General features: G+C 44.7%; 2 protein-coding genes across 6 annotated transcripts; both read right to left on the minus strand.

Annotated features, from left to right (window-relative positions):
* Nucleotides 1-1,627: 1,627 nt before the first annotated feature.
* On the minus strand, nucleotides 1,628-15,229 carry ltn1 (listerin E3 ubiquitin protein ligase 1). Of its 4 annotated transcripts, none has more exons than XM_018755538.2 (30): nucleotides 15,084-15,229; nucleotides 14,531-14,737; nucleotides 14,306-14,404; nucleotides 13,975-14,205; nucleotides 13,607-13,659; nucleotides 13,169-13,349; nucleotides 12,374-12,547; nucleotides 12,099-12,289; nucleotides 11,698-11,845; nucleotides 10,770-11,585; nucleotides 10,481-10,522; nucleotides 9,839-10,034; nucleotides 9,379-9,618; nucleotides 9,052-9,205; nucleotides 8,811-8,961; nucleotides 8,433-8,619; nucleotides 8,048-8,210; nucleotides 7,845-7,949; nucleotides 7,526-7,668; nucleotides 6,962-7,097; nucleotides 6,719-6,863; nucleotides 6,003-6,216; nucleotides 5,630-5,867; nucleotides 5,459-5,539; nucleotides 4,709-4,895; nucleotides 4,439-4,610; nucleotides 3,710-3,930; nucleotides 3,379-3,573; nucleotides 2,690-2,857; nucleotides 1,628-2,580 (listed from the first exon to the last, which is right to left on the minus strand). In XM_018755538.2, exons 1-30 carry the CDS (start codon nucleotides 15,123-15,125, stop codon nucleotides 2,518-2,520), a joined length of 5,343 nt encoding a protein of 1,780 aa, XP_018611054.1. In that variant the 5' UTR covers nucleotides 15,126-15,229; the 3' UTR covers nucleotides 1,628-2,517. The 4 variants fall into 4 exon arrangements, with proteins under 4 accessions (XP_018611054.1, XP_018611051.1, XP_018611052.1 ...); XM_018755535.2 differs by having other exon boundaries at nucleotides 6,962-7,118; XM_018755536.2 differs by having other exon boundaries at nucleotides 10,481-10,525.
* A 695-nt stretch (nucleotides 15,230-15,924) lies between these two features.
* On the minus strand, nucleotides 15,925-23,023 carry cct8 (chaperonin containing TCP1, subunit 8 (theta)). Of its 2 annotated transcripts, none has more exons than XM_018755038.2 (15): nucleotides 22,874-23,021; nucleotides 21,930-22,020; nucleotides 21,735-21,814; nucleotides 21,483-21,632; nucleotides 20,878-21,058; nucleotides 20,668-20,729; nucleotides 20,446-20,583; nucleotides 20,018-20,196; nucleotides 19,729-19,795; nucleotides 19,043-19,130; nucleotides 18,817-18,932; nucleotides 17,411-17,482; nucleotides 17,149-17,313; nucleotides 16,941-17,060; nucleotides 15,925-16,192 (listed from the first exon to the last, which is right to left on the minus strand). In XM_018755038.2, the coding sequence occupies exons 1-15, from the start codon at nucleotides 22,931-22,933 to the stop codon at nucleotides 16,121-16,123; spliced, it is 1,641 nt and encodes a 546-aa protein (XP_018610554.1). In that variant the 5' UTR covers nucleotides 22,934-23,021; the 3' UTR covers nucleotides 15,925-16,120. The 2 variants fall into 2 exon arrangements, with proteins under 2 accessions (XP_018610554.1, XP_018610553.1); XM_018755037.2 differs by lacking the exon at nucleotides 15,925-16,192 and adding an exon at nucleotides 16,522-16,823 and having other exon boundaries at nucleotides 22,874-23,023.
* Between the last annotated feature and the right edge of the window lie 213 nt (nucleotides 23,024-23,236).

Raw genomic sequence — 23,236 nt, forward strand, 5'->3', positions numbered from 1 at the left:
GAGATTGTATGTGTTGAAAGGTATATTGCATCTGCATAAACTCCAGGAATTTCCAAAAGTTTTTAGAAAGTAGTACAAGCAAAAGTGATGAAGATGGGATTAGGACACAACCTGCTCCTGCTTTCCAGAAGCAGACAAATTAACAATACACAATAAATTAACAGCACAAAAAGCACAATGTTACAGAATTGGAGGTTTATTAATGAAATGCTGCCATCTGTTGTCTGAAATATCATATTTCAGTGCAATAAGGGAAGGCCAGGTATTTCAGACACAATGTGGGCCGCAGACAGTCAGTTCATTACCAATGTGAACTAACGGATGCACTTTGTAAACGAGGTACAAATGAAATTTGGATTAGCAGCAGTTTACAGGGAACTGCAGCATCCATTCCCTTTGACGTGAATTGTACTAGGGTAAACACCAAATGCGTAATACAATAAATTGTGTGTAAAATACTTTAGGAAGACATCGAGTGGTGATTGTTTCCAGGAGCTGTAATGATGTTGGTATTTATTTGAAATAACGCTTCCCATGGGCAGTGTTTGAGGTCATGTGGTGTAAATCTCTACCTGGACCCTTGAAAATGGCTTCTTATCTAGAGATGTGGCCTTAACAGGCCACGGATCTGTAATACCAAACTTTGATAATGTCCTACCCAGCTGCCAGCTTTACTTATTCAGCCTGGGAACATATGTGTTAATATCCTGATCATTAACAGTGATGATGACAGCCTTTACCTAGGGAAAGTATTCATGTTTTTTTTGTGTAATCTTTTATGGGACTCCCTGACAGTCCAGCTTCCATAGGTACCATTAGCACCATTGATTTTCATCAAATGTATGAGGGCAGAATCTCTCAGAGCTCTAAATCCTGTGTCTCAGATGCATTTTTAAATATCCGATGCACAGTAAATAATGTTAACCTATTACCAGGGTGCTTTCTTCTTGGGCTCAGAGGAAATACAACTCTATTAGTATCTTGTTTGTAAATGAGATTTGGATATTTGCACCAGTACAAAGTTAAAAGAGATTAAGCAGCCCACTTCCCTTGGCGGTTAAAGGGCCACCCCGTATCGCTGCTGATTTATGCTTCAGGTGGTTAGTTCTCAACACACCTGCCCTGAGGTTTCTGATCTGGACCTGGACAAGGAGACAAACACATCTTCTACAGTCCTCCAGGTTGAAGAGAAAGGACAAGGAAGACCTTCTAGCTTATGCTTGGTAGTGCTGATGTATGTATGAGTGAACCATTGTAAGTAGTGTATCTAGCAGTGTAAGTCACCTTGGTGAATAAGGTGTGTGGACTAGTAACACTACATAGTATCTGTTGTAAGTCGCTATGGAGAAAAGCGTCCGATAAGTGAATAAATGTAATAAATGTAAATGTACCAACACACCACTCATGGCAAAAACATGGTGATATCTTCATGCTGTATCTTCTTTGTTGATATGTCTTTGTTGCGGTGTCTCCGAATGCACAGCTTGTACTTTACTGACCACCACAGACAGGTGTGAAATACTTAAAGAATAAATGCTGAAATCACAACCCAGTTCCAGATGGGATGAAAAAAAAATGTCACGGCTGTCTGGAGGGAACAAAAAAATGAACAAACAAGCACAATCACTCTCATTATACTTCGTAATTTATTTCACAGCATTACCTCTGTATACCAATTAGATACTTGATACATGGAACAAAAACAACAAAAAAGCAAATTCCCTATATGGGTTTAATCTGAGTATACAACATCTGGATCATCTTTGCAAGGCGAACAGTTCTTTAATGTGGTGTTTTATTAAATATTTACAGTCCTTGGAAAGATATTCTGCTTTGGCTACACTTTGATCAGGTGCTGTTCTTTTTCCACAGTTCTTTCATGCTGAGCCCCCTTGACAGTTCTGTCTGCCTGTGGGTCTCATGCAAAAGCTAACTTGGTGGGTGGGGCAATTTTATCCAAAGAATAAACAGCAATAGCTTGTGCGCTGTATTATGTATGAGCCCAGAAGAATGACAACGGATATAAAATCTTTTAAACAATATGAAAATTATACTGGAGAACTTCTGAAAAATAAACCATCCTGAAGATGTCAGGCTGACCTCAAAAAAGCAATAAGTTGCAATAATTTAATTCTCATTTTCACATCTATTTCCATTCTGAAATTACCATAAGAGCAAAGGTATATCCTCTCTTCCAAACATCATTCAAGTGATACTGAACTGGTGGAAACCAAATGGGGTTTCCACACTATCATATTCAATCTAAAATTATCAACAGCCTCAACAAAATTGTAAATGTTGTCCCAGATTGCAGCCCGTATTGTGAACGTGGCTCATTTATTTTGAAATATCTGGTTTGCAGAGATGGGGCATACCTTTTATTTCCAGAAATTAAAGGCCAAACAGTACATGTGACAGGGGCCTGCAAGGGCAGCGCACAGCACTTCAGATACACAACTGGTCTTATGTACAAATATACAGTCAGTCAGTCCATCACTGGTCTTCATTGTGGTGTTGTTAAAAGAATGTATCTCTACACAAGGGGCACGTTGACTTGTTGCTTGAAGTAAACCACTTGTACTGCACAAGAAAAAGAGTGTTAGCTTAAATGTTGTGTAGCATTTTTATTTCTGATATTTATTTCTGTGTGTGTGTGTGTGTGTGTTCGTGTTCATAGCTACAGACTTACCAGACATGCTGAATGAAACTTCTTTTTGCAGGTACGGCAGGCCTTCTTGGGCAGTGAGTAGTTTGAGCCATGGATGACCGAGAAGCAGATCATGCAGTCCTCCACACCCTCGAAGCGCTTGTCCACGTTGTTCTTCCACAGCGCTAATCCCTCCATGATACTGCCATTCTGAACACACACACACGAAAGCCATATTCAGCAAATTTGAGTTGTCACCCCCAGTCTGTCTGCATGTCATTAGCAGACATAAGTTACGCAGTCTGAAGGAGCTGGACATTCCCAGAATGCACAGCCCGTCAACTCCTATTAAAGCTCACATAATCGACATTGTACCTCATTATACCCAACTTACTTGTGGCTTACAATCAGATGTCTGTGAATGCACTTTTAATTGCTATGGAGTTGCTTTGTTACTAATAAATGTAGTTTGTTGCTTTAAAAAAAAAAAAAAAAAAACCTTGCTATTAATCACTGTTCATTACTCATTTTCCATGTTTGACAAACACCTAAATGGTAATCCGAGTCACATAGAACAACTATGTCCATTCTCTTGAAACTTAATGGGTACTATAACAGTACGTGTAACCCTTTCTGCCGGCACTGCCACAGCACTCAGCTGCTGATGCGAACAGGGAACACGTACTGTGTCAGTCACAAACACATGACACAGAAAAGGTGGTCGTCTATACCTGGTGCGTCAGATATGTGCTGAGTTGAAGCATCCAGTTACGCCACTGCTGCACAGCCACCCCCACGCGACGGCCACTCTCCACTGATATGGAACCCAAAGGATAGTTCTGTGGCAGCTGGATCACCAATTCGATGAAGATGTCATCCACGGAGTACGTGGCAATGACCTCCCTTGTGGTTGATCTGGCCTTTACCTAAGCATTTTAAAATCATGCCTATTACCACAGTGTGACCAGCTGTTATCCCATTTAGCAAGTTTAAAAAGCATGTACCAAAATTTCAAGGACACAATGACAAAAGGTTTCACCTCTGTGACCCCGCAGAACTCACCGTCATGCTCTCAAAGGACTGTGTGCTGGCCTGGACGGAGGCAATCTCCTGTGAGGACAGCATGCCACTCACATACTTGCTGGTGAATTTTTCCACGGTGCTGGAAACGCGCTTCTCCTGCCCGTTCCACCACAGGCGTATCATGGCTGGTAGGTCTTTCAGTGCGCTGTAGTACACTGAGCAGGCAAGGTGTGGGACTTCCCTCTCCAGCCAGTCGCTTCCTGGGACATGTGCACAAAGTCACAAAGGTTAAACATGCATGAGCAGATGTCTTAACTGTCTGCTGTAACTCAAGTGACAATGACCCAGTTAAATATAGTATATAACCACCCAATAACTGCACACAGAAAAGGAGAATGCAATAGGAAGCTAGGAATAATCTGACAAAAACATTTCACGTGAATGGAAAGGTAAAATGTAACCTTTTAAGCTATGTAACCTTAACTAATAAATCAAAATATGCAAAACAGCATGCAGCAAAGACTGAATGTGCCTGCTAGGGTTGAAAAACACTTTTCTCAAAAAGTGTCCTGGTGGCTCACCACAAAGGGAGCCCAGGAATGTCACCATAAGGAAGGACACACATTTTGATCACACCTGTAGCCAGGTGAGATGACCTGCATAGAAAACCTTTCCAAAAGGTACTGATACACAATGGTTACTATATTTTCCACTATAGCTATCGACATCACTGTGAACAAGGGCATCAGCTGAGCAAATGAAACTGACTATGCAAGGAAAGATCCAAGCTCTCTGTGAAGAAGGTCCTGGTGTCCTTGCTGCCCGGCTCAGCCACCTGTCCTGGGAGGGTGGGGTTCTCCGGCATCAGCCGGAAGAGGTGCTGGAGCAGCTTGTTGAGAGAACGACTCTTTCTGAGGTACAGGGAGTACTGAACACGGAGCTGGAGGCAGTCAAACACACAAACAGTGAAAAGAAGCGGGGGGGGGGGGACTGTATACTCCACAGGTACCTCAACTGAGCTTCATCACTAGCACTTACCTGAGAGGGGGATGCCTTGAAAAATGTGAGGATGAGTTTCCACGCCAGCAGGTATCCCAGGATGCAGCAGTACTCGTCACTGAGGGGCTGCACCACAGCAAACTCGCCTACCTGCACGCCACCCAGGATGCCTTCAAGCAGCTCCTCCATATCAAACAGGATAGACATCAGAGCTGCGGGGGGCGATCTGCAGCCAAAAGCAAGACAATTACATAAGCAATCGATGAAAGAATAAAGTCAACCTGTTTGCTGTCACAATAACATAAAGGAATCAGGTGTACAATAGGGTTTGCCAGCTGCAGTCATCCAATCATCAGGTGCCCTGAAGGGTTCAGATCAAATTTTAATTGGCTCCTGGAGTTGCCTGAAATCAGGAGGCACAGCAATTTACAGTACAAATTATTCCATAAATGCTGTTACAAGTGGCAACTTGCATGACCAGTGACATAAATAAGGGTCAGCCAGTTCTAAATGTAGTAGTTAGAGCCACCACCTTGTACTTGAAGGACCCAGGTTTGAATCCCACATCCTACTGTAGTACCCTTGAACACAGCACTTATGCTGAATTGTTCCAATAAAAATTACCCAGCTGTATAAGTAACTGTGAGTCATTTAAAATTCAAAGTCTCTCTGAAGAAAACCATTAGCTATATAAATGGAATATCTGCTGTTTGATGAACCCTGTCATTTACATTTGATGTGATTATGTTTGGGTCATCACACAGGTTCAAGAAAGAAAAAAATGCTTACAGGCAGGGCTCTTCCTCATCATCCTCATCACACTTGGCATTATCGCTGTCGTTGTCAAACTCCGGCAACTGGGGCATCACCCTGAAAAACTGGCCATGTCATCAAAAAGTTCACAGATGCCTGTCAACAGTGTAGCATACACAACACAAGCGTGTGAACCTGCCACCTTACTTGTTGAGGATCTGGAAGACTGTGAGCTGAACTGGACGGGCCTTGAAGAGAAGCAGTGGGGCCAGGGTATTGAGCAGGGTCTGCAGCTGTTCTGGAAGGTTGGTCCGTTGGTCTGCCATGAACCGGGCTGGCAGCTTGTTCTCAGTTAGCAGACTAACAGGCATGTAGCAGAGTGCCTCCCCAGCAGAGCGTAACACCGGGAAAGGGAAGAGGGGGTCATCTGGATCAGTGAACTCCTCTACAGACCAATGAATGTCGGGGGGGAATGGGGGGGTTGGGGTAGAGCAGAGATCATATACATGTTAACAAAACAAAAAAAAAAAAACTTTGTGTCAATTTTCCCCATACTTCATTTGAGAGGGGTGTACTCAACCTGTAATCTTGACCAACATGGGCAAGAGCCTGGTGTGGATCCCCTCCATGAAGAACTCCTCCCACTCAGTTGTCAAGTTGGAAGGCAGTTGGTCAGCCACCCCAGTAGGGGGCGATGAGAAGAACTTGCTGAGTGTAACAATCAAGTGGCAGTTCTCACACACAAACAGCTGCACCCAGGGGTTCCAGAAAGCTGCAGTATTCTCAGTGGCTGTCTGGCAGAGCAACAGAGAAAAGCCTGAATATCAGTCACATAGTTGCTATATATGAATATATTTTATAAATAGAATGAATGTATACAAGGGCAGCTGGTAGTGTAGTGGTTACAGCTGCTGCATTTGGACCCAAAGGTTCAAATCCCACTTATAGCCATTTTACCCTTGAGCAAGGTACTTACCCTTAAAAAATTGCTCCAGTGAGAAAAAAAAAAAGACCCAGCTGCATGAGTAAATACTTAAGCAGCTTAACACTAAGTTGCTTTGGAGAAAAGTGTCAGATAAATGAAGAAATGTAAATTTATCTTTGTAAATATATATATCTTGAAAAGACAACTAGTCATACATAACTTCAAAAATTCAGCAGACAGAATTTACTCTTTGTAAAAACAATCCTAAAACTTCCACACTGTCCCTGTGAAGATGTCACCCAGTCCTGCAGAGCATTACTCGTAAGGGAAAATTGATATCGTTTTATAACAGAGATGCTATTTTCATTTACCTCCAGCCAGGCCAGCATGGAACAGAGCAACATATCCCATTGTGTGTCTCGAAGGACAGCGGGAGAGTGAGTGGTCACCCAGCTCAGAAAACGCATCATCTCTACATTCAGTGACAGGAGCCCAGCAGACACCTTTTTCAGGTCACTGAAAGCAGACGACAGCAAAAGAAACAGCAACACATGTCATACAGGACCAGAGTGATCAAACTGACTTCAGACAGTCACAGCCACTGATGTTCTCACCTGTTAAACAGGAATAGGTCCTCCTTGCCATTGCGCCATTCCATTAGTGTGGCAGTAACAGCAAGCAGCACCTCTGCATCGGCTGTGGCTCCAGTCCTTAAACAGTGCTGCAGGACCGCAAGATTAGCTGTCCCACCTGCAAGACCAAAAGCATAAACTACAAAAAAGATATTTTCATGTTCAATGCCCGTATATGGTGCATTTGGGCCAAACACGATTATAGTAATTTTTCCCTAAATCGATAAGTTCCTTGCTCAAGGTTAATACCACATCCATCACTGCGTTCTGTTCAGCATCTACTGTGCAGTTCTGATCATAAGCAAGCAACTCTAATCACACTTGACCCAGTATAAAACCACACGTTTGGGTCAGAACTCCTAAAGCACAAAAGTGTACATGTACACAGACAGCGTCTTCATGTCAGCACTATACCAGCTCAAAAGGCATCCCTCCCCAATGTCCCTGTTTAAGATGCTTTGCTCCATATGACACTGGCGACCACAGGGCAGACATCTGCAAGGCTGTACCAGTGAAGCCAAGAACAAAGGGGTCTCGAGCACTTACTCTGCACCAAGTCCTGGTCGCCATTCTGCCAGTTGAGAAGCGCTGCGACGCAGAGGGCAATGAGAGACTCCTTCTCCTTTGCGGGGAGGGAAGGGCATAGGACCAGGACAGTGCTCAGACTGGCCTCTGTTAAAGGGAAAAAGCTGGGGGAGGGAGAGGAGGAGTGGTGATGTTCTACTGTACTTCACCTGACTGTGATGGTTTCACCTTACATGCTCATAGAGAGTCAGGCACACCCACCCACGCAATCATGCATTCAATTCCCTTGCCACTGCAATAATATTTTTAATAGGCTTTTTTGTTTTTTTTTTTTTTTTACCTCTCCACATTTCCGCAGAGCCTCTGAACATTAGCGCTGCTGACTTCTGCACTCTGGATGTAGTTAGCGAGGGTCAAGGCCCACAGTGCCCCTTCCTTCAGTGATCTGAGATCAAAAGAATGGTAAAGCTGCTGCTGGACCTACCAGCACAACACACAGGGAAAGTGAGCTAAAAGTAGGTTTTGCCAGGGGGGGCTGCTCACCTTTCCAACAGGGTTTCTAACACATCACAGTTTGTGGTGCCCTTCTTACAGAATGCTTCCCAGGTTACGTTTAGATCTCGGAGCAACGCACAGTAGTCTGACATGACTGCAGGGCTGTTCTCTGTCTCCACGCACCACTGCAGCGCAAACAGCACCTCCGAAACTGAGGACACAAACAATACACAGGAATTCACATAACTCCAGCATAATAAACACAACCAAAATGCTATTTGGCATGCAATATTTCTTAACAGATATCACTTACAACTCACAATGGTTTTAAGCATTTATAAACTAATAGTCAAAAGCTGGTGCTGGCAGCATAGTGGTCAGAGCTGCTGCCTTTAGACCCAAAGGTGAGAAGCAGTACAGTTGTGTGAGCTACCTGTGTACTTCATGTCTGCCCCCTGCTGGCCATCTGAGTCCATGATGGTTAGGAGAATGCGGCCCAGCAGCGCCGACGTCGACAAGTGGGCAGGAAGTTTGGTTGAGGCGCGGAACTTCCACACATCCATGCACGGGTAACTGCAGGTCACCCTGAGCCGTCCTGACAGCAACGAGCTCTTCACCCACTGCAAACGTATAAGGTTGTGGGGGGGAATCAGCCCCATCGACACCGAAAATTAGGCAGGACGTGGAGAGAGTTAGATAAGATCCAGCAGGGCTTTCTCATTATATTTCCTCTATGTACTGTCGATGTCACTATATTTTTAGTCAAAGAGGGAAAACCACCTTGAAAAAAGACCAGTGAAAAGCAGATCACCTGTGGGGGAAGAGCCTCCCTGATCCTCCTCCACTCCTCTTCAGACGGAGTCAGATGGCTCATGAACTGTGACAGCAGGTGCGAGCCCCGTTGACCGGCACCAACCAAGGATTCTGCCAAGCTCTGCACTGCCGCCACCAACACCTGGAGGCTAGGCGAGGGGTGGGAATGGATGGTGACTAGATGCTGCTGCACATGAAGAACCTGAACAAAGATAACAGCTGTACTGTAGGCTCCTTACCTTTTTACTGTCAAGGCAGGTGTGAGGAGCTGGTTCCTGACCCATGTGGCGACGCTGTGTAGGAAAGTGCCATCCTTGAGCTTGGGTTCGGCATGCGTGACCAATGAGCAAACGCCGGTGAAGCAGGCGTGCCTTAGCTTCTGGAGCAAGGAATCTGTGGCATCGTCACACACACACACACACACACACACACACACACACACACACACACACACACACACACACACACACACACACAGAAACATACCCCTCAGCACAGGCAGTGTAAACTGTCAGCTATAGATGCAGTGAACCACTTAGTGGGTTAAACCATTGACATGGGAGTACCAGAGAGACGTGTCACATCCTGGTCCTGTGCACAGAGTTGGAAGAGCGTCAGCAGCAGCTCCTCAGCCGATGCCAGGAGAAGGCAGCCCTTCATAGAGGAGAAGAAGTTGGACGCCACATCACAGATGAAGGACACCAGCGGCCTCATGTTGCCGGCATCCGACAGATCTTTGGCGTCCGACAGAGTGGCATGGAGCTGATCGATGATTTTTTGTACGTACACATCACCAATTACTGCTTCTGCATAAGAAAACAGCAATTACATGAGATGATGGGATCTAAGTACAAACCATACAGCTCTGTCACCTTTAATGCTAAAACAATTAGGCTTTTAATAAAATCTGTACTCAGACAACAAAAACATGCAGAGAACATAAAGGAAATACAACAGCAAGGACTGATAAGGGACCTGGGTTCTGCTCTAAGATCTGGCCGGTTACACGAAAATACTGAAACCTACCGCTGTTAAGCTGCTGGGAAAGCACCAGGCTGATGAGAGCCCAGCTGTGTGTATGGATGTGGGTGGGTACAGACCCTCTCGGGCCCCTCAGTCCCACCGCACAGAGTTCCCGCGCCAGGCCAACCAGCTTCTCACCCAGTACCGGACCCTTCAACCAGCCCACTGAGGCCTCCAGGGCCACTGGGTCATCACAGGCCTGAGAGAGGAACAGATGCAGAGCGGGAAAGAGAGACAATGGAAGAGGCAACAAGAGGGACGAGACAGGAAAACAAGAACATGTTTACTCTCTTACTATATTAAACATTGATCCATTTTACATTTATGTATTTCCCTGACACTTTTTTCCAAAGTGACTTCCAAACTGCTTATCATTTTCCTATTTATATAGCTGGGAAATTTTTACTGGAGAAATTCATGGTAAGGGGCTTGGTGGCAGCCCTAACTACTACGCCACCTACTGCCCCTTTTTGTTGTATCATTTGTGATTTGCATTCAGTTTCTAATAATTATTGTGAAACTCCAATCATTTCTTGAAAATAACGCAGAGACAGTGTAAGAGCTGAAATTATGGGGTTAAGAGAGAAAAAGAAGAAACTGAAAGAGACAATGCAGACATACTGAACGACCGTGTGAGTAACAGACCTTTTGGATGATCTGAAGGAGGATGCCCCATCTAAGCTCCATCTGCTTTGGAATAGGAAAACGAAGTACAGCCAGCGTGAGCAAGCCATTCTCTTCACCAGGTTTTTAAACCATATATTGTAATTTGGTGGCAACTTTCTCACTCGGGGTATTTTTGTGTTTGTCTGTATTTCGAAGTCCTGGACACGCTGTGCCAATCTAGTATGATATGACCTGAATGTAGTAGGTTGGTTGGAGTTTCCACCATAGCGATACTCGCCATGATGTTGGTGTGTGACTCAGGTCTTACTTCGGTGATGTGGTTCAGGATGATGGTCTTCTCCTCCCGGGAGCCACAGCAGTGAAGCACACTGAAGATCATGTTGACCAGGAGCTCAGTGTCCTCCCTCCAATCCTGCTTGAGCCAGACTACCACCTTCTGGAAGAGGAAGATGACTGCCGGGTTGCGAGCCAGTGCTGCCCTATGCTCTCCCTGTCCCTCAAGCCCCATCATGGCCTCTTGCTCCCCATCCTCTGGGAAATCCTCTGTCCCAGGCTCGAGCAGCACTCGAAACAACTGGTGGGAGGGGAAGGAGGCGAGGAGCACCGAGAGGAAACGCAGGTGCCTCTCTGAGTCACGTTCTGTCACATGCACCATGGCAAGCTCCGCCAGCTGGCACACCAGCTGCTCCAGGTGCCCACTCCTCAGCAGTGATGGCCCCTCATGCCCATCTGCTGGAATAGAGCCCTTCCCTTCCTCCTCCCCCTCGGGCCCTCCTTCACTGTCCCCTGGGTCAGAAAAGCAGATCTTAGCCGTCTTCTTCCTCCAATTCGGTCTTGCAGGGTTCTGCATCACACGCAACAGAGTGGCCAGGCCCACTAGCGCCTCCTCTCGCTCCTCCTCCTGGTCCACACGATACACACACATCCGCCCCAGACCCTCCCAGAAGTCAGCCACAAGTTCACGGAAGATGGGATCCCTGGAAACAGCACTGTCCTCATCAGTGGGGCCAGACCCCAACCCCGCCCGCTTCTCCCAGGAGACCAACATGTCCGTGACCTGGGCGAAGAGTGGACCGTGCTGCAGCAGAACACTGCCCACCGCACGGTCCACCAAGGGCAGGAGCTGCAACAAGACCAGAAGGCAACACTTCCAGAAACTGCAAGAGAACATTTCATTCAAATTCACCTCGACTATGGACATTTTCGGTATTTAAAAGCAGGGAAATCACGCCAACCTGGTCCACAAGGAGCATTCTCTGAACACTGCGGCTGTCTTCATCCTCACTGGCATTCTGCAGAACCCTGAAGCGCAGACACTCCATAGTGGCGCAGACAATGGCGGCGCTCTCTGAGGGGCTGGAGGCTGCACGCTCACTGGACAGCCTGGACCCAGAACAAGAGCAATGGGACTGAAGCAAAAACCAGCACATTTCCCAGCCTGGTAGTGAAATAAACCCAGAGCCCCAGTGTTTTAGCACCTGTCCACAAGATACTCTTCCTCTCCTTCAACAGGTCCTATACCCCAACTTCAGAGACAACATATTCGAAGTGTGCACACACTCTTCTACGTAATGATTCCTTGCAAACATATACAGTCAATGACACAAAGAGTGCAGCTTGGCTCTGCGGCTAATACCCCTGAATGATGGAGGTAAAGAAGATGCAGTAGAAGTCCAGCTGCGGCACTGTGATGTCCTTGGGCAGCTTGCTGATGAAGGGTAGCAGGTTTGGATGCAGGATAGTGGCTAGGCCTTTGCCCCCCTCTCTTAGCAGCAGCCAGAGCTTGGGCAGCACCCCCTTCCTGGCATTCACATGGGTCCAGCAGTCCTGAGGAGGTGCAGGAAGTCAGACTAGCTCCAAGAAAATACGAGGTAAGGGAGCTCCTTGGGATGAAGTTCGTTAGAGCTATACCGGGATGTTGGACAGGACATGGAGCACTGCCTCCCAGAGCGGGGGCAGCACCACGGGGTCTGTATCATCGATGCTCAGGAGGACCGCAGGGCAGACGCAACTCGCTTGTGCCTGGACCAGCTTAGGTGTGCGGTCACACAGTGCCGACACAGCCTCGAAGAAAGCCCCCCTGATCTGATAGGAAGAACAAGGTAGTGAGAGCACATTCATTCATTTATGACTGCACTAACTTCTTACGTTACTTTCAGAGAGTCACTTAGTTGACTTTTCCCATGCATATTCATATGGTTAGAGCTCTACTGAGGAACCTCAGCTTGGTTTGAGGGTTGATGGAGGAGTTTTGATACTGATGCACTGCACGAGAACCATGCGTGCTGCAGCTGCGAAAAAGTTACAGCTGCTGCCTTCAAGACAATGTCAAAAAAATTCAGTGCAGCAGATCTCTGAGAAGCTTTTGAAAGCCTGCAAGAAGTGTACAGAGTCTGAGGGAAGGTACTGTGAAAAGAAAAAGGTGTCCAACCTCAAGGAATCTTCAGATGCGGAATGACAGGTATAGACTCAAAACTTTTCAATCATCCCTCTTATTAAGGATTCTCCAAATCTTACGTGGACCCACTAGATATGTGCATTCAGATTAAGGATCTGATTGAGTCAATTTACTGAAGGCTAGCTGAACTCCATGGAGAGTTGTTCATGAGAAAAACACCAAGAAATGTCCATCCACCAGCAAGTGCCTTGCACAGTTCCGAACTTTGACCGTAAAAGAGGGTGACGCAGCCGGGATGGCCCCCTTACCTGCGGGGTCTTGTGTCTGCTGTACTTCCAGAACTTGCTCTGTGCAGCCAGGTGTGGGAGACGCTCGGCCAGCGCATCCAGGTCCTGCTGGGACAAGGTGGCCAGCAGCTTCTTCAGTGCCAGGAAGGAGCTGGTGACCAGGCGTGTGTACTTGGCCAACCTCTCCTCCTCTGGGACACACCTGAGGGAGACAGGAAAGGGCTAATCAAGAAAGAGCTCCTGCACCACTCTCCCAAAGTCATTCTGACACAGTTATTGCTTCTATTTCGTTCAGCAAACACTTTCGCTCATCTTGGCATCAATTTGCAGTTTTATGCAGCTAGACATTAAAATAAGAAAACATTTGGTTATCCAGTCCGTTCACTAAAAACCATGCTACAACTAAGAGGAGGCAGGCAGTGTGTAATAGCCTCACTGGGTATGGGCTTCATTACTTACTGAGAGTCACTGAGAGTCTCTGGGGTTTCCTTTAGCAGGTTATCCTGAAGAATCTATAAGGGCATGGAGGTCAGGATTACCATTACAAACCATTATTGAGCTGATTTATTTGTCCTGGGCGTTTTCATATAAGAAGCTATTTATTACAATTTGCCAATTCATACAGCAGGATATTCTTACTGGATCAGCTCAGGGCTGCTTCCCTGCTCAGCGGTACTACGGCAGGAGCTGGGATATGAACCAAGGTCCTTTGACCGCAACAGCTCTAGCTGCAAAGCATCCCACTGATCTCAATACACAGCAAGGTGAAGTATTTTAGTCCAGTTCACCGTGCACTTCACAGTGCAGTAAAGGGCGGGAACACGTACATTCAGGACTTCCTCCTTGCAGAAGCCCAGCGCCTCCGCCTGCTTGTTGAGCGGAAAGGCCGCCTGGAACGCCACAGTGGCAGCAGAGGCCGCCGGAGGATACGTGTCACACTGAGCGATGAGCCAGTGTCCCATTATGCTTTTAAGGTACGGAGCCAGGCTGCGTTTGACTTTGAGGATCAACTGCTCGAAAGCCTGCTGAGTGGCCTCACGCACGCGGCGGTCATGGTCCTGCAGAGGGGGAGAGAAGGCGGACACGTCGACAGCTACAGGGGCGCCCACGCCCGTGTCGGACACCCATCAGTGCAGGACGTGCGCAACTCTTCCTTACCACTGAGATCTTGCAGTATATCCGGGGCCAGTAAGGCAGCACACCTTTAACCACCTCTGCCTCCCGCTCTTGACACATGATGCCGAATTCTTGAACAGCCTTAAAAGAATTGATTTTTCGTTATTACATATTCATTCAGATTCATTGAGGCAGAAGTAAAGAGAAGGAGCACAAAAAACCCAGATCAACTACAGAGCAGCAGGGCCGCTGCGTAACATCGCCGACCTTTAACTTAGTGACCGTGTCTCTTTTGGACAGTTTCCTCAGGACCAGCCGGAAGTCGGCGTCCACGAGGCTGTCGATGTCCTCGGAGCCGTGCAGCGCGGGCACGTAGCCCAGGTCGTGGGACGTGGACGAGCCGAAGCCCACGAAGCACGGAAGGAGCCCGCTGTCTCTGGCCAGAAGCTCGGCGGCTCTGCCGCTGCTGGAGGGCTAAGAGAAGTCCGAGGAGGAACCGAGTGTTCAGCAGGAGGAGGATCGCGACCCACAAGCACAAGTTCAAGTTACTAGTGACAGTCTACGCACGCCTGACAGTCACTGACGTGCCTACGGACAGGTGTGTTCAAAGTACAAAAGTGCACTGAGTGTTCTCGAAGAAGACAGCGATGATTAATAACGGTAAAAACAATCATATTATTAACAGTGATAATAGTAACTGACTTGCCACTAGTCCGTCAGTAAAAAAACAGTCTATGCATCACGACATGATCATGTCCACTAGCCTAGTAGAATCATGCCAAGCCGCGTGTGTGTAGACACAAATCAAGTCGAATCGTACCCGAACATTTCCTTTGGTTCTCTGTTTATTCTTGCCCCCCATCTTCTCTCATTTATTGTACGGTTTAGCCAACTTCTTAGCAGCTTTCCGGAGCCCGTTCACTTGCGGGAAACTCGCACACGTCAGGCTGAGCAGCCACCGGGAACAGTGGCCGGAAACTAGAGGCACGTGACGCAGTTGCAGCACGTGACCGTCAACAAAAGACGCCATTTTGAATATGCGGGGCAAAAAGGGATAGCCGACTAGTGTCGATCGCAGAGTTTTCTAAATTAGAATTTCACAGAAAGTGCGTTGCTGTTTAATTTTTTGATAGAATGTGGTTCTTTTTACATATAACATTTTCCAAAATACTAAGGGAATTTTAAGTAGGTGGGCAACAAGCGGCGTAGTAGATAGAGCATTGGCCTGGCTTGCAACCAAGGGCCCAGCGTCCAATTGTCTCCTTCCCCGGTACCCTTCTATAATAAATTGCTCCAGTAAAAATTACCCCGTTGTACAAATTGGCGAGTTATTTAAACATCTTATTGCTGAAACCTAAGACACATTGTAAGAACTAAATACTTCATAGAAGCTGAGCTGGTTCAATATACACATGATTACAAACCGAAGGCATTTGGTCATGTGTTGAAGCTGTTTTTTGAATAAATCTTAGTCATTACCGAGTGAGGAAAATATTGTAATTTACAAGCAGGAGACAGCTAAATATGTATGAACTGTCAGTTACATATTTGACCTACAAGATTGTCATTTCATTTTTTATGCAGGTACTTTTAGCTAGTTTATGGTACTGGATTCTAAATAACACCATAATTATTGACAGAAAAGCCCACAAACAAATGTCAACAGCTCAAGTGCCTTTTATTGGAATCACAGACAAAGCAGTGCCACATTCAGAAACCAAAACGTGGTTATTCCTAAAAAAAAAACAGCTGGTGGTCAGACATTAAATAACAGAAGTATAAGAGATCCAGGGAAGGCCATGAGCCAAGGTCAGTCACTAGGGAGAGGTGAAACGAGGCTCAAACTAGTGACGGGGCTCAGTCCTCCTCATCCCAATCCTTTTTGCCTTGAGGGGCTTTGGGTCCTCCTGCAGGTTTAGCCATGATGATCTGTGGAGGGGAAAAAGGTAAAACTGTCAGACAATGCACAAGGAAGACCACCACAGAAGGGTGTCAATATTCAGATCCCAGTAAAAACATTTAATACCTTTGACCCTTTCCAGGAAATCTGCAGCATTTGCAACACATGCGACACACCAAACTAGCTAGCAAGATAGGTCAGCTTCATGTGCCATAAGATCAAACACTTATGAACATACACACACCAAACATTTCTTTAAACATTCTTAATCATAAATGTCATATCTGCGGTAAGATGAACACAAAGTGGCGACTCTTGTTAACTGAGGAAACCTTTGTGCCAAACATGGAGGGGTGGGGTGGGGTGATTTCAGTGCTTAAGCATCAAAGACAATTCAAGTTGCATATCCCTCTTGCAAAATGTTAGTTCCAACACACCATTATTTTAATCACACACAAAATTTTAGAGTGTTCAGTATTTTCATGCACTTTCAAATACACATCTTAAAGATGCTACTCCGGGCTATTTAGTTCAGCACCTGACATTATTTGTTTAATAATGGGTGTCAAATTTATCGGGATCCTCATCCCAGCCGTCTTTGTCCCAGTGTCCTTGCTGCTTGGGAGCTTTGGGTCCACCTGCTGGCTTAGCCATTATGATCTGACACATCGTACACAAAATGGTATTAGCACCTGAGAGACATGCTCATTTAGAAACTTTTAGTTCCAAGACTACTTCATGAAATTTAATACAATGAAATTTAACATGTGGTCTGACCTGGTCAACTCGGAGCACAGTGACTGTAGCATTGGTGGCCAATTTGATGCCCCAGTGTTTGACCAAGTATGGGTCCAGGATACCAGCCTCAAGCATGTCCTTCACAGCTGCACCCTCACCCTGTAGTGACAAGAAATAATGCATTCTATGAATATCACAACCTTGGATATATGAACTCGGTAAATTTCCTTCCTCTCCTGGCGCTCACCTCAATGTCGAAGCCAATGTTCTTGTTCCCTTCATGGTGTGTGGCGTACAGTTTGGAGATAAGTTCATTGCCTTTGACCCCAGAATTTTCTGCCAATGCACGTGGCAGGGCCTCAAAGGCCTCAGCAAACTTCTTGATGGAATACTGCTCCAGGCCAGGACAGGACTGCAAAAGAGTCACAGTGAGACCCACAGGCACAGGAAGCCCAACTGAAAGTTCCTCCAAAATGACTCAGAGCTGAGATGCAGTATCATTTCCTTACCTCTCCATAAGATGTGATCTGTTTAGCCAGCTCGATCTCAGTGGCCCCAGCACCCGGCAGAAGACGGTTGTCCTGGGCAGAAGCAGAAAAGTTTCACACAAGAATTAAAATCATGTTTCCTCATGCACTCATAGGCCTATAAAATCAAGCTGAAAAACTAGGTCTAAACTATTTTCCTGTTTCAAACTGAACCTAAATAAAATTCTTAACCTTGCAAAACATGTGCTGTGATGATCAAAAACTAACATTTAAATATTTTACATGAACATGCTGTTTGTTGAAAAATTCAGTATTTATAGCAAAGGCGCGTGATGTTTTAAACTAATATTTATACATTACAGCTACTGGGGTAATTTGCTGCATGGAATCTGATGACTGCATTTGTAGAGTATTTATTCTTATTTTTAAATGTAATAAACCACATTATATTATTTGAGGAATACTTGTAATTGTGAACTACCACAAATTTTCTCATTCAGTTGTTGTGATACAAAATGCTGCCCAACAAACTTCACATTTTCTTGGTTCAGCTAAAATTGTAAAAGTAATTCAACCTCAAAACTGCAACAAAGCTAAGCTGCAACAAGAAGAACAAGGAGGGGTTGACAGGACTTAAAAATATTGATTTAAATGAATATATTCATCATATCAAAAAATTAATTACAACAAACAGGCAACAATTTCAGAGAAAGAACAAAGTATAAGTCAAGTCACCCACACTACTGAGAATAAATGTGCTTGCACAGCATCTAGAAAAGGCTTAGCATTTAGTCCTCCATATGTCATCTTTATTGTTAATCAAAAAGGGAAATAAGCTTCCTACTGTGAGTAAGGAGACTGGGCAGACTGCAAAAGAAGGAGACAGCATCCCTAACATTGGTCATGCTGTTTTTTTTTTTTTTTTTTTAATTACAGATGCAAGTTCAGTTCTGATTTTTAACTCACTGTGAAAAGTTTTCAATTTCTCATTTCGTAGTAGTTTCTCATGTCTACTTAAATCTTGAAGGTAATAAACGCCTTGCAAATTTATGCCCAGTGTCCATCTGTCCACTATGCACCTCATGGTTTGCAACATACTTTGAGAAATTCTTCAGCAACACCAGGTTATGAGCTTTAGAGGTTGAACTTGAACTAAGATGTACATTTTTTCCAGTCAATTTTACTGTATCTGGGACATCACTGATTTTGAGCCCTATAAATAATCAGGCAAAGGAGGCCATTAAAAATCCAAATGTACTGGCTAAACTTTATCACATGTGCCCATTGACAATCTATATACCAGAACTTAATATATCAAATCAGACATGTGAAATTCTGCTTTCAGATATTTATGAAAACCAAAATATTTAGCTGCAGTAACCAAAGGCAAAATTGCTGTAACAGCAATTTCAAAAGTAAATCCTTACCCTGACAAGAACCTTGAATGTGTTCACTCCATCATCAACAGCCCGCTCAATGTCATCCATCATATTGTCTGTAGATCCACGGATTACCAAAGTCGAGATGGTGATATCCTCTTTGTCTGCAGGTTTCAAGAAATACAATTAGGCAACTTATCCTTTGCAGGTGGAACATATCAGGCCTCCTTTCAGTGTTATACAAACAACTGGTCAGCCTGTAACAAAGTCTCACCCTGTTTGAAGACAACCACTTGCGTGTCACCAACTTCTGTGAGGTAAACACTGTCACAGCGTCCCATCTCTTCAGGGGTGGGGGCCATCTGTGAACAAGGACCATTCACCACATCTGAATAGTGTTTTTATGTTGTGGAGGAAAGTATAGTTTGCGTGAATTTCTTTCAGGTATACCAGTTTCCTCCTAACAGTCCAAAGACATGTGTTCAAGTGAACTGTTGATTCTAAACTCCCCATAGTGTATGCATGTGTGTTTCAGTGGTGTATAGCTGAGTGATTTATTGTGCATAGTGTATCTAGCATAATAGGTCACCTTCATTGAAAAGGTGTTGGCTAAAGTGGAGAAAACAGTATGCTAAGTGAATAAATGTGAATGGACACCTTTTACAAACCTTTACAGCTCTTCAAACTATGCTTGAATAGGAAAACCCAGCTGTCTGATTTTAGCATTAATGTGTTCAGCGTTAAGGCTGCCTTCTTGAAACCATTCTGTTCCCTCAATTTGTTTAATAAACAGTTCTCGGAAACTCTTCATGTTCACATGAATGACACAGATCAGATCATCTTCAAAAAGCCTTGGTGAACAATGAAGAAAGGCCACAATATTTGACTTTCGCACATTCCTAAACCACATTTACATTCTAAATGTTGAGCTAAACACTTTAGCTTTTCAAGGTAACTTACCAATCTGGGAAGTGCAACAGCTCCTACTGTTTTACAGAGCCTTCTTAAATCCCACTTAGAATTAAGCCTAAGAGAAGACCATTGAATGCATTAAAGATACAAATAATTCTACATTAAGTAAAAACATATTTCTCATTATTCAAGGCAATCAAAGAATCTTTATAGAAAAGGTCCCAAAGTTAACAATTTGCAATGTCAGAAAAAAAAAAAAAAAAACCCTCAATGACAGGGCAGAACTAAAGCTAATAGCTTTCTTGACCGTATCCCACTAGACCTGAGCCCATCTCACCTGACCACCATGAGCTGGTACTTGTTGGCATAGTGCAGGGCCATGTCTGCCACCTTGCCACCTGTCACCACAACACTGGCACCTGCTTCTGCAATGGCCTTGACCTGGGTCTCCATAATGTCTTCTTCACCTTTGCTGAAGCTCAGCAACTCCTCGGCATTCTTAATCAGGACAGTTCCCTATGAGCAGAGCAGAACAAAACATGTTGGAAGCGCAGGAAAAACCTCACTCCTGTGATTCCAAGAAGTACTTATCCTTTAAATTTGCAGCTCATCTACATATGGGAAATACAGTCCATTCTGTAGCAGGCCCACAATTTCAGCATATTTTCATACTTGCAGCACATCTTTGACCAACTATGTCAATACAAAGCTGTAATAAATACAAAGCACAATGCTGCACTACAAAATGTTAAGAAATTAGCTTACTTTAGTCTCTGTCACCATGCAGTCAAATGGACAGGAGAACACTGCAATCTTTGCATCCTTGACCGCTGTGATGTCTCCTTCAGCTTCTTTCTTGAACACCATCCCTCGCAGGACTGATGAGGAATTCAACCCACTGCCCTGTGGTTGTAGGAAAAGGTGAACATTACATCTCACATGGTGATAATCTGAGTCACACAAATTTTAAAGCTCAAGTGTACTCACCAATATTTTACACACTCTAACATTGTCCACATTGAAATTCCCAGACTCAGGGAAAATGGAAACTGCAAGGAAAACATTGTTAATAACTTGCATCAAAGTTGTGTTGAAATTTTTTAAGGAGAGGGGGGAAAAAAAAAGGAACACTTAGTTTACAAATGAACCATTTGGAGCAAAATTTAAAAAACAACCAAATACCACAAGAGAACTTACCACAGGCCTCTGCAATGAGACTAGCCAGGAAGTCTTCATTCCCATACTGTTTGCTCATAACAGACGGCCGAATCATGGCAGTGGCCTCATTTTCATCGCGCAGGTTCTTAGCCGAGGCACACACACAGTCTGGTAGGATTTCAAGAGCCTTCTTGCAGGCCATTTCATACCCCTCAATGACCTACAAACAGCAAGGTGCAAACTCACTGGCACACACTTCATAGTCAAAGCAGAAGACATGTAATGACCATGCAGGAGTGCACTACTGGATGAATCCAGCAGGTTGCATAACATTTATAGAATTACATAAAGACCTAGAAACTGGCCTTGTGCCATCATACTACTTGACCTGTGTTGCAGCAACAAGACATAATAGGATTGTGTCTAAGCCACACCAGATAAACCACTTCCATCACCTTTAATGATGAAAATTAGACAAAATAAAAACAGTAAACAATGACAATAGTTATAGAAGGCTGAACTACAAACAGTCCAGTCAATGGAAGCAAAACTTAGATTTTCATATGGAAACTGATGGTGGTTTACCTATTCGAATCACTTCAGTTATGGATTTGTTTGTTACGTTTATTCATCCATTCACTCACCTCAGACACTGACAGGCCCATTCTAAGAAGCTCCTCAGCCAGCTCCAGCAAGGCCCCAGCAAACACCAGGACAAAGTTTGTGCCATCGCCCACCTCCTGCTCCTGCATGTGAGACGCCATCACGATCATCTTGGCTGCAGGGTGCTGGACCTGGAACACAACAAACAGCACAGCTATCATTAAAGCTCGTTCTGATTAGTCAGCCTGCTCACACATGCTTGCCCACATGCTAGTCAAAACACCAGCCCTCACCTCAAGTTCTCTGAGGATGGTTGCAGCATCATTGGTAACAAAGAGCTTCTCCAGATGGTTGATCACCATTTTGTTCATGCCTATGGAGAAAAAAGATAGCTCCTTTGATGATTATCATATAAAGTGTGTTGCTGAATTAGTTACAAAACCAAACCTGAAGCGCACCTACGCGTGTGACAGGGACGTGGTGCTTACCATTGGGTCCATAGGCTGTCCGAGTGGTCTGTGCCAGTTCTTTGCATGCCTGAATGTTCCGGAAAACAGCTTCCTCCAAACCAGAGTAGTGCTAATATGACAATACAAGTTAGAGCACTTTAAGATAATTCAAGATTCATTTAATCTATTCTAGGCAATGCCTTAACTTCAACAGTAGTTATACTCTAAATCAGGGCTGTGCATTCAGACTCAGGTTCGAGCTTTATGCGGAGTCAGCATGTTCTCCCTATGTTCATTTGGTTTCCTCCCACCATACAAGGAGGTGGGTCAGATGAGTTGGTGATTTTTAATTGCCCTTAGTGTGTGTGTTACATTGCTGTAGTGTACAAAGCAAATGATTATAGGTATTTTATTTTATGATCATTCCAGCATTTTTAGAACACCATTGTAAGGTGTCACCTAAACACTGTCAATAATCACTTCATGATGAGGCTAAATCAAATATCCATGGAGTTCCGAGTGAATATATGAAGATGTCATGTCATTTTTATTACACACATAGATATATATTATATACACACACAGTGACGAGTCTCCTAGTACTGACAGTCCGATTGGGCGGACAGACTGAGACTGACTCCCTGACGACCAGCACCACCGGGGCACATGGTGTCGCGACGCCACTCGTATATATAGGATTATTTATGTAGCAATTTTTAAAACTGCACACAACAAAAACAACACAATATTGAAAATTAAGTAAAATGTTCATGTTTGCCTGTAGGTCCGTCCGTCAGGACAGAGAAACCAGAACAGCGCACACCCGCGACTCGGCCTGCTCTTCTTCTAGAAACATCCATCACGACCGGCACACACCGCTTTTAATCCGAGCTCGTAGAAAAACCACTTCGAAATCACAAATATGAGCCACGTGACCTACCGGTGGCATATTAAAACTGATCCATCTAAATATATATATTTACCTTCGCACCATCTTTTAACATCTGGGCGAAGCCCGGTGCTTTGGGCACGTGAAGAGCCATGGCTGCTACGGATACGAGCTCTCTTCAGAAGAAAGGGAAGACACGGCGCGAGCACTCAGCGTGCACGCCAGACCAGAGCTGTCGATAGTCGAGCTACGGGTCGAGTGTAACACAGGGCGATTTGACGAACCGCGGGAGTCGATGAAAGTACATACTGTAGTTGTCTATAGACAATATTTAGGAACTATTTTCTGTAGCTAAATATGAGTTGTAAAAGAAAATAAACATATAAGTTTCAGTGATATAATTATTTGTGTAATTCTTGTAAATATTATTGATGACTCTAAATTGCCCATAGTGTAC

This window comes from Scleropages formosus, chromosome 4 (assembly GCF_900964775.1).
Source record: "Scleropages formosus chromosome 4, fSclFor1.1, whole genome shotgun sequence".
Classification (NCBI taxonomy): domain Eukaryota; kingdom Metazoa; phylum Chordata; class Actinopteri; order Osteoglossiformes; family Osteoglossidae; genus Scleropages; species Scleropages formosus.

Bases quoted from the DNA above. Each gene is read 5' to 3' on its own strand.
- ltn1 (XM_018755534.2), bottom strand. From the start codon at position 15,125: ATGGGGGGCAAGAATAAACAGAGAACCAAAGGAAATGTTCGG. The intron at 7,119-7,525 runs GTAAGTGCTCGA...TCTTTTTTGTAG, and splicing joins CGACCAGGACTTGGTGCAGA to TTTATGCTTTTGGTCTTGCA. The intron at 5,540-5,629 runs GTAAGGTGGCAG...CCAGTTTTTCAG, and splicing joins GTCTTCCAGATCCTCAACAA to GGTGATGCCCCAGTTGCCGG.
- cct8 (XM_018755037.2), bottom strand. From the start codon at position 22,933: ATGGCTCTTCACGTGCCCAAAGCACCGGGCTTCGCCCAGATGTTAAAA. The intron at 21,815-21,929 runs GTAAGCACCACG...TTTTCTCCATAG, and splicing joins GACAGCCTATGGACCCAATG to GCATGAACAAAATGGTGATC. The intron at 20,197-20,445 runs GTAAGCTAATTT...CTCTGCTCATAG, and splicing joins GCATGGTGACAGAGACTAAA to GGAACTGTCCTGATTAAGAA.